Consider the following 10,723-nt stretch of genomic DNA (forward strand, 5'->3'; position numbering starts at 1 on the left):
AGTCATTCAAAAACTCACACAACTCCATATAAATGACTGAAGGCGCTTCGACAAAACACACACACATGCAGAAACCCAAACGCTGCATGCACAATTCCTCAAAACTAGATGAGAAAAGCTTTATGGATATTTCAATGTCTGGGTATAAACGCGTGTTTGTAAGATGCTACAACCAAAGCATTTAAGACGTAGATGTTTGTGCATCAGATAGAAGCTCATGGATGGCGAGGATTACATAGGATTGGTTCAATGCAAAATGAATGCTTTTCATTAATTACTCAATGTAAGTGTTCAAAAGAAGCGCTTGCAGTACATTTGGGTCTGTTCTTCACACATCATTTGATGTGGAATATAGTGCATGAATCATATCAGCTGACACTATTTGTACTTTTTTTCTTAGCACTTTCTCTCCTTTTGTTGAAAAAAAACGACCATGAGTAAATAACGACCCAATTTTCATTTTCGACTGAACTATTCCTTTTTATTAACATCTGTCTGAATTCCCATTGTAACCTACAACAGTTAAAATGTTCATTCTAGCTATCAACTCTATAACCACATTCTTAAACATTACCTTTAAAATGTTTGGGATCAGTATGTTTTTTTAAAAGAAATTAATATTTTTATTTAACAATGATGCATTAAATTGATTACATCGTTTTCTTTATTCTTGAATACTGTTTTTTGGAACTTTCTATTCATCAAAGAATCCAGAAAAAAAATAACAGCCACAGTTTCCACAAAAATATTGTGCAGCACAACTGTTTTCAGCATTGATAATAATCAGAAATGTTTCTTGAGCAGCAAATCAGCATATTAGAATGATTTCTGAAGATCATGTGACACTGAAGACTGCAGTAATGATGCTGAAAATACAGCTGCGCATCACAGAAATACATTACATTGCAAAACATATATTAAAATAGAAAATATTTTAGAATATTGTTTTTACTGTATTTCTGATCAAATAAATGCAGCCTTAATGAGCATAAGAGACTTCTTACAACAGCAAACAAACAAAACCTTACCGACCCCAAACCTTTGAAAGGTAATGTACGGTCATATTACATACATACAGTATGTAATGTATAGTCATATTTTTTAAACATGTTTTTTTTCCTCAAATCAAACCTGCCTTACACCTAACTCTATTCTAAACTCTATCCATATAAATGCATGTAACCATCTATAACCACCATGAATGTATAGAAATTGTGCACGTCATTTCTTAATGCCAGAGCCTGCAGTGTTCATGTAAAAAAAAAAGAAAGAAGTCTTATCCGGAGGGATATTTCTGCGTTGTCTTTGTGTGCAGGCTAGACTAGACTAGTTACTAGACTAGTTTGCAGAAGGTTTCTTACTGAAAGTCTGACAAAATGGCACTCACTCAATATTTGCTCAAAGAAAATTGCACCTTACAGCTGTTGGAGAAACATGTGCATTATCCACATGATAAACTGCGACGCACAGCTCTGATGGCAACATTCATCAATAATAAACCTCCCACCAGGGCTGCGAGAAAAGACGCGTTCAATTTCACAGCGCGAGTCGCTTGACATCTAACGGTGATAATTTCACATGCCATTTCCAACCTAAAAAGTGCCAAAGCAATTAGTATTGTGCATTTAAACACAGAGAGCATCATGTACTTCAGTCTGTCTGTACACAAGAGTTTTGTGTGTATTCGGATTGCATTAGTAGATATTATACAGGACTAAATTCTAGAATTCCAGTTTAGCACTTAAAGCCAATTTTCCTCAAACCATCAAGTTAGCCCTTTCGTCTGACAGCTTTCTTCAGAGCAGCATTGGACCTGTTCAGAAGACTAATTAAATGAGCTTCATCTCAGTACAGCAGCAGCAGCAGGACTGTCCTTCAGTAACGGGAACACACACAATTTAAAGGTCCCATATTGTCAAAACTGAAATTTCCTTTCACGATAATTTTTCACGATAACTGAGGTCTAGGGGCTATTTAACTACCATACAAGTTTCAAAACAGTCAGTCCACAGTCAAATGCACACAGCCTGCATAAAGTAGCTGTGACATCAAAACCTAAAATAAAACTCCAGAAAGGTGTACAATATATGACCTTTAAGACTAAGCAAGAGATCTTCCTCGCTTAAGAATCACTATTCAAGGTATTTAAAGGAATAGTTCCCCCCACAAAAAAAACCCTCAGGCCATGATGTAGATGAGTTTGTTTCTTCATTTTTGTGTGAACTAGTCCTTTAAAAGGAAGAGTTCAGCACAAAATAAAACATATGTTTACTCACCTACACTCTTAAAGATAAAGGTGCTTCACGATGCCATAGAAGAACCTGTTCTTCAGATTATAAAAAGGTCAGAAAGAGATGGTTCTTTAAATAGTCAAAATTATCAATTTTTCTTTTATGCCAAAAATCATTAGGATATTAAGTAAAGATCATGCTCCATGAAGATATTTAGTAAATCTCCTACAGTAAATATATCAAAACTTAATGTTTGATTAGTAATACGCATGGCTAAGAACTTCATTTGGACAACTTTAAAGATGATTTTCTCAATATTTAGATTTTTTTGCACCCTCAGATTCCAGATTTTCAAATATTGTCTTATCATAACAAACCATACATCAATGGAAAGCTTATTTATTCAGCTTCAGATGATGTATAAATCTCTCCAGGGTCACGTATGGTTCTTCTGTGGCATCGCTGTGAAGCACCTTTATTTTTTTAAGAGTGCAATTTGACGGTGAGTAAATGAACAGAAGAATCCTTTAATCTGCAGCCTGGAAATATGCATGGACGGAAATAAATTACATCATTCACAGCTCAACAGGTCAATAAAATCTCTTTGTGCTTTTCCTCAGACAGTACAGTAATTCAAATCAGTAACAATACACATAATAGTTATGAATTGTTTTCCCCTTTTCTACAAACAACCCCCCCATCAGCATATGCCAAGTCCTTGCAATGCATGACCTAAAGCACAAAATGCAAGAAAAATAAATAAGATACATTCTTTTACAGACAGGAGTGTTGCTTCAGTAAGGTCACATCTGTGGAAGCTCAGTGTGTAATTTCTCCCTCGTTATCTTTTCCCCTTTACGTTATTTTGTTCAGTCTCTACTTTCTAGCGTCTCTTAATCGACAAGCCACGGCCGTGATGAGGGCGGCACCTTTTCCGCTGCCATCTTCTGATTGGACAAGAGTAACCTCACAGTCGGGGGCCAGGTCTCTTAAGGTTTCCCGCATGATGCTGGCAAAGCTGATGAGACAAAGAGGAGAGCAGGCATGGATGAACAACAGGACTATGTGAGCCTGGAGCACAAAAGCAGTGTTAAGTCGCTGGGGTATATTTGTAGCAATAGCCAACAATACATTGTATGGGTCAAAATTATACATTTTTCTTTTATGCCAAAAATCATTAGGATATTAAGTAAAGATCATGTTCCATGAAGATATTTTGTAAATGTCCTACTGTAAATATATCAAAACTTAATTTTTGATTAGTAATATGCATTGCTAAGAACTTCATTTGAACAACTTTAAAGATGATTTTCTCAATATTTAGATTTTTTTGCACCCTCAGATTCCAGATTTTCAAATATTGTCCTATCCTAACAAACCATACTTCAATGGAGAGCTTATTTATTCAGCTTTCAGATGATGTATAAATCTCAATTTCAAAAAATTGACCCTTATGACTGGTTTTGTGCTCCAGGGTCACATTTATGGCGTGTTTCCCACCAAACATGGCACATTAATAAATCTACACTTTTCAAAACTCTCTATCAGTGTCACTTTAGTATTATTTATGTACTATTAGATCATTTATTAATATTTTACATTTGCTTTAAGTGTTATATTTTCAGTTTTCATTTTAGTTTCAGTTTTTGACCTTTGCTTTATGTGCTTTAATGTGCTTTTTAAGCACATTTGAATTTTTCTTTGTTTTTTTGTTTAATTTCTCATTTCAGCTTTATTTCAATTTTAAAAAATTCAGCTTTAGTTTTAGGTAATAATAACAAGACAGAACTCAATCAAATAGCCTGACGAGTGGTTTTTTTCTTCTTCATGTTGATTTATTTCCTATTGAAAAAGACAGAATATACCAAACAGCTTGTCCCCTTTTTAACAGTCAATAGTCTTTAATCTGTTATTTTTTCGACACACTAAAAGCAAGTGTGAATAAAGCTGAAACGACTTTTGCTAAAGTGAAAATCGAAACTCATCTCAAACTCACTTTAATCTACAGCCTAAATGAGAACAGAAGTGCTTTTTTTTTTCAAAGCGGGTCGCTGAAGGAAAAAAGTCCCACTATGAGCCTTTGCATGGTAAATATTCAGTACTGTTTTCTCAGCATAAAACGGCGTCTGTCATTTTTGATTCATAAAAGCACTCTTTTCAGAAGTGAGTCTCAGTAAGGTTGGCAGGGGCTTTTGAAAACAATGTTTAAAGCACAACATGTTCCTCCAGAGAGCTTTAGGCTGATTTTTTAGGCTCGTTTGATTGAAAGCTTGACAGTATACATTCACTGACACTTTAATCAAATTGTAAGATAAACTGAAAAAATTAAAATAAATAAAGTTGCACAAGGAAGTCTATCAATCAGTCTTAACAACACTGTATATGGAAAAACGCTATTGCACCTAAATGAAGTATCAGAGTCCAAAATAAACGCTGGCTTTGGTTAGTCATCCTTAAAAAAACATGTAATTTCGCTTCATCTGGCAGTTTTTTCGGAGTAAGTAACACTTTCAACTTTTCAAAACTTCGGGGTTTTGTAAGATCTGTTTAAATGTTTCTGAAAGAAGTCTCTTATGCTCACGAAGGCTGAATTTATTTTATAAACAAACAGTGAAAAACAGTAATACTGTGAAAAAATATTACGATTTAAAACAGCTGTTTTCTATGTGAATATCTGTTAAACTGTAATGTATTTCTGTGATGCGCAGCTGTATTTACAGCATCATTACTCCAGTCTTCAGTGTCACATGATCTTCAGAAATCATAATAATATGCTGATCTGCTGCTGAAAAAATACCAATTACATAAATGGAAACAGGAATTTTTTTCAGGATTTCAAAAAGTTCAAAAGAACAGCATTTATTTAAAAAAAGAAATCTTCTGTAACCTTATAAAATGTCTTTAAAGTCACTTTTAACCAATTTAACGTGTCCTTGCTAAATGAAAGTATTCATTTTCTTTAGAAAAAGAATGTACTGACCCCTAACCTCTGAACAGTAGTTTGACTTTTTTCCATTAAAACGAAAATTGGAGTTTGTAGAAAACATCTAAATTGAAGCTATAATTGTGCACTAGTATTTTATCTTTAATTGCAAGCTGTGAATATTTCAATTCAAGACATTTCACACAAATTTTCAGGATTAAAAATTCAATAACCCATATTCACCCTCCAGAGTTCAATTCAACACTACTTCAGCACAATTAAAGTGCATTAAGTACAAAATTAGTCGTTCCAATTGAGCAGACTTTAAGTATACTAGTTTAATATACCAAAAGTACAATTGCAGGGTATTTTTATTAAGCACTTAAATATGTAAATACGTCATGCTCCCGGAGCTGCTTCTGTGTACAACAGTGAGCGCAAGCTACATTAAAGTGATTATTATGTTTTGAATATGGATATTTTTCGTACAAAAACGCATTGATTCGCTACAGAAGGCCTTTGTTCACCCCCCGGAGCCGTGTGACACTTTTTTTTTTATGGCTGGGCACTTTTTATTTAACTTGTTTTGGACTGAAGCATGCAACACCCGCTGAGTGCCATTAAACAGCTTGAAAAATCAAAGACAATTTTTAATATAACTCCGACTGGATTCGTCTGAAAGAAGAAAGTCATATACACCTAGGATGACTTGAGGGTGACTTTAATCTGATGGAAGACGGCAGAAGCACATGTCTGAATCCAAATACATCACAAAAAGAATTGTGTTATGCTTTGCGTGATAAAAACAATAGAAAATGAATATTAAAAAACACTTTGTGGTAAGCAAACCAGTGTGAATTTGGGATGAATCGACTTCATGCATCCTCACCAAATCACCAAATCAAGACACCAGTTGCCTAAAACTACTGTAAATGCAAAAATGTCTCGAAAAAATTGAAGTTGGCTCAAAATGCCTAATTTGTATTCCATTTCCTTTTTATATTTTATTGGCTAATGTCGGGGTTCCCAAACTTCTTTGTCAGCTGTACCCCTTAGATGTAAAATATTTACTTGAAGTATCCCCTGAAGTTAATATTTCATTAATAATAATTTCAATAACATCACATTTCTGTGATCATACAGTAGTTATAGTTCATGATGTTGGTTAATGGTCACATCACATGCAAATAAAAAGATAAAATACTAAATCTTTTTTTTGTAAGTGCCTTATTTTGATTTCATTTTTAAATGATTTATATAAAAGGCTTATTATTATTATTATCATCATCATTACTACTACTACTACTACTACAACTACTATTATTACATTATTATATTTGTTATTTATTATTAATTATGTATTATTATTGTTGAAACTCTAATTATAAAAATGAATATATAAATATATTGTTGTTGTAAATTGTCTAAAAAAGACAATTGTATGCCTAATAATTATTTTATTTTACACTGCGAGTTACAATACTGATTTTAGTCTTGAATTTTTTGCCTTCAAACGTTCAAATTCTCAAGCTTTCATTTTGTAGGAATACTTTTATATCCACAGAAACATGGAAATTGTGTAAATAAAGAAAACCAAAAATGCATGTTAAACTCACTGCACAATAGACTATATAGTTTTTTTTATTAAATTGCAATGTTTGATTGGATTACCACACTAAGCTATATTGCAAATTCACTTGTATTTCAATTAACGGTGCAGCCACATTTATTTATTTTAATGTTGCATTCAATTTAATTATTTGCTTTTCATCAACTTACAAACCCCTTTTGGGAATGCACATTTAAATTAAGACTTGGGTGTTCAAATGCATATTGAGGCAACTAGACAATCGCTAAATCTTATGCACCCTAAAAGTCATCCAGAAAAACCAGGCCGAGCAATCACACCCACCGACAATAAGCCCAACTTCACATTGAGGATCCTCGTACCCACAAGTCATCATGGTGCCCACGGTGTCATTCACCACTGCTACCACATCCAGATCAAACTCCTGTGAGGAAACAATAGCAGACAGAGAGATAGATAGAGATGCATTACCAGAAAGGCAAAGCTAATCCACCATGACTGCCTTTCAGGACAAGATTTGTCTGACTGAACATCCACTAATTGCATCTTGCCGTTAAAGGCAGAGTAATTGCATCTACAGTAACAAGTGCATGAACTGCTTTGGCAGCACTTGAGTGTGCGGCGGTGCTGACCTCACTGCGATGGATGGCGTCTTTCAGTAGTGTGGCCACATCTTCCCCCTCACACCCCGAGGCCTTGAAGCCCTTTGTCCACTTTATCAAGATTCCCTGTGAGGAAGACAGATGGGAATATAGCAGACTCAGGACAAAAACGTAGATAAATGTTTCAGTGTCTGAGAGAGGGCTTTTTTTTCAGAAAAACACCACCCAGACATTTGCTAAACATTTGCTAAACCTGACTCAGAGATTCAGTAGACGGGGCTAAACAGGCAGTGCTGTAGATTCGGTGGGCGGGGCTAAACAGACAGTGCTGTAGATTCGGTGGGCGGGGCTAAACAGGCAGCGATGTAGATTAGGTAGGCAGGGCTTAAACATTTGCTAAACCTGACTCAGAGATTCAGTAGGCGGGGCTAAACAGGCAGTGCTGTAGATTCGGTAGGCGGGGCTAAACAGACAGTGCTGTAGATTCAGTGGGCGGGGCTAAACAGACAGTGCTGTAGATTCGGTGGGCGGGGCTAAACAGGCAGCGATGTAGATTAGGTAGGCAGGGCTAAACAGGCAGTGATGTAGAATCAGTGGGTGTGGCTAAACAGGCAGTGGCTGCGTTCCACTCCAGTTTAAGACACGCACTCGCAAACTTCCCTAAGCACTTCCCCTCGGGGGAATCCCCGACACCATTTAAAAGTGCGTTCCTCTTTTGCGAGGGAAGTTTGCATGCCCAAGCATACCTGTATACATATAGAATGCTGCACCAAACAAATTCGTAAGGGGAAAAATGTAAACAATAAACTAATCAACTCTATAGCTGATTCTAAATGATCAAGGGCTTAGGACGTTCCAATTCAGCCCATTGCAAGGGTTCCACCAGTAGTGGGCACTCATGCAACGTAATCAATGACGCACATGCAAGTGAAGAGTATAAAAAAATGGACTGGAATGCAGCCAGTGATGCAGAATCAGTGGGCGGGGCTAAACAGGCAGTGATGTAGAATCAGTGGGCGGGGCTAAACAGACAGTGCTGTAGACTCGGTGGGCAGGGCTAAACAGTCAGTGATGTAGAATCAGTGGGCGGGGCTAAACAGGCAGTGATGAAGAATCAGTAGGCGGGGCTAAACAGGCAGCGATATAGAAGTGGGCATTGATCTTCTGCGGAGGCGGTGCTTATCCACACTATTACATCATAGAGTGGTACATTCCACAAGCTGTCTTTTTGGCAGATTGGCTTCAAAATAAGCTCATTTTAGACTAAGGAGAAAGTGTTGAGTTCTGAAACTTATAGGATGTTTTTAATAGCACAATGACCTCTTATATGTCAAAAGCTCAAGGGAATTAATATTAATATATTATTTAATATATTAATATATTAAATACTGTATATTATAATTTAATATATTAAATAATATCTGTGCCACTTTCTATAAACAGGGTACAAACTGATGTCCCTTTACATTTTTTAAAGCAAAAAAGGTACGGGGAACCCCATGTTCTTGAGAGAAAACTGCTAGATAAACTACTTCATTACATGAAATATAGTGTACGAGTCATTTGGAGCACAATTATGTTGCTTTCATACTCATTATAAACTGTTGTTCTATGGAAAAGTGCAACATGAGGGAAAAGGTAGAAAAAATGTCTACTTTCAAAAAAGACATGAGGGTGTTGGAACATGAAGGTGAATAAATGATGATAGAATTTTCATTTTGGGTTTACTAAAATAAGTCAAAAGCATGGAAATTAGCTAGTTTAAAACTAGCCTTAAATAATGATTTTCACATGACTTTCTGTCAAAATGTCAAAATTTTATATCTATCCATCTATCCATCCATCTATCTATATAATCATTATTATTATTATTAATGATAGACAGAGGATACATTTGATACATAATATAACATTGAAAAGAAAAAAATAATTGCATTTCAATTGAACTTTTTTTTAAATAATTTTTTGTTCAAAATTTTTAGGAGTTTAAGTCCCATTTTGTACCCTAATTGTGGAATAACTTTCCAGTGCCACTGTCACCAAAAAGTTTTATTTTTAACTATATTTGAAAACAAACCAAGTCTATAGTTTGTCCTCATTGAACTGAATAAGCAGAGATGCCTATTTGAGTATTACCTGATCCAGTCGGGTCTGATGGCAGGGAAACGAGAAGGTGAATCCCAGAGGCAGCGATGCTCCCTTCATACCCATATACTCCAGGAAGTCAGCAAGGCAGTGCACTATGTGATCAAATAACTGCAGAGGACCATTCACACACACACACACACACACACACACAGACACACAGGTGAAGACAAAGGATCATTCATGCATGTGTACTTATCAAAATGAGCTCAACAGAATTATCACTGGAAACCAAAAGAGTACAAGAGAACAGGTTACGCTGCAACAAGTGTCTGGATGTTCAGTTCCACCCTACAATAAATACAACACTACACTCATAAAAATAAAGGCTCCAAAAGGGTGTTTTCGCAGTGATGCCATAGAAGAACCATTTTTGGTTCCCAAAAGAACCTTTCAGTGAACAGTTCCTAAAAGAACCATTTTAAAGAACATTTTAAAAACCTAAAGAACCTTTTTCGACTATAAAGAACCTTTTCTGCATTTGAAAGTTTCCATGGATGTTCAAGAACCATTGATGCCAATAAAGAACCTTTATTTTTAACAGTGTATGCATGCAGCTGGAAGCTGGATCGTACCGCTTGAGTGCTGTGCATTGACTACTTCCAAATAAATTGCAAACAGGTTTGTGCACTCCATGTTCAAAAACAAGGACAACTTTATTTAAGAGGTCACATAGTACCTCTAGTGCGCTTATCCTGCAATCCAAGACACACACTGCCATCATATATATATATATATATAATACATAACTGCTGAATTTTACCAAGAACAACGCACCTATAGCACTTTACATATCACGCATTTTATGTTTCTACACTGTTGTATTTTATGTTCTTATTTGTTTTGTTTGCTTAATTGTTATTGTAAGGCCAGAGCAACACTGTAGCACTTTGCCCAAGACAAATTTCCTTTCGGGGAAAAATAAAGTTGATCCTATCCTATATGAGGGCCACTTTCATTTCATTTTGGCAGCTCATTTGAACTCACTCACACTCTCATTCAGACACATACAGACACTCACACTCACTCTCTCATTCAGACACATAGACACTCACACTCACACTCTCTCATTCAGACACATACAGACACTCTCACTCTCTCATTCAGACACATACAGACACTCTCTCTCTCACACACACACACACACACACACACACACTCACTCTCACTCACACACTCTCTCATTCAGACACATACAGACACACTCACTCACACTCACACACACTCTCTCACT

The 10,723-nt window shown here is 35.9% G+C and overlaps 1 protein-coding gene across 1 annotated transcript in view; it reads right to left on the reverse strand.

Annotated features, from left to right (window-relative positions):
- Positions 1-2,688: 2,688 nt before the first annotated feature.
- The window catches only part of LOC107654226 (hexokinase-2-like), a 33,992-nt gene continuing 25,957 nt past the window's right edge, over positions 2,689-10,723 (reverse strand). Inside the window, exons 11-14 of the mRNA XM_016441231.1 lie at positions 9,481-9,600; positions 7,375-7,470; positions 7,067-7,166; positions 2,689-3,249 (exon numbers count right to left, since the gene is read on the reverse strand). Of these exons, the coding sequence (XP_016296717.1) occupies positions 3,221-3,249; positions 7,067-7,166; positions 7,375-7,470; positions 9,481-9,600 (345 nt within the window). The 3' untranslated portion in view covers positions 2,689-3,220. The remainder of the gene's footprint in view (positions 3,250-7,066; positions 7,167-7,374; positions 7,471-9,480; positions 9,601-10,723) is intronic.

The sequence above is a fragment of the Sinocyclocheilus anshuiensis genome, unplaced genomic scaffold, assembly GCF_001515605.1.
Source record: "Sinocyclocheilus anshuiensis isolate Anshui unplaced genomic scaffold, SAMN03320099.WGS_v1.1 scaffold2215, whole genome shotgun sequence".
NCBI lineage: Eukaryota > Metazoa > Chordata > Actinopteri > Cypriniformes > Cyprinidae > Sinocyclocheilus > Sinocyclocheilus anshuiensis.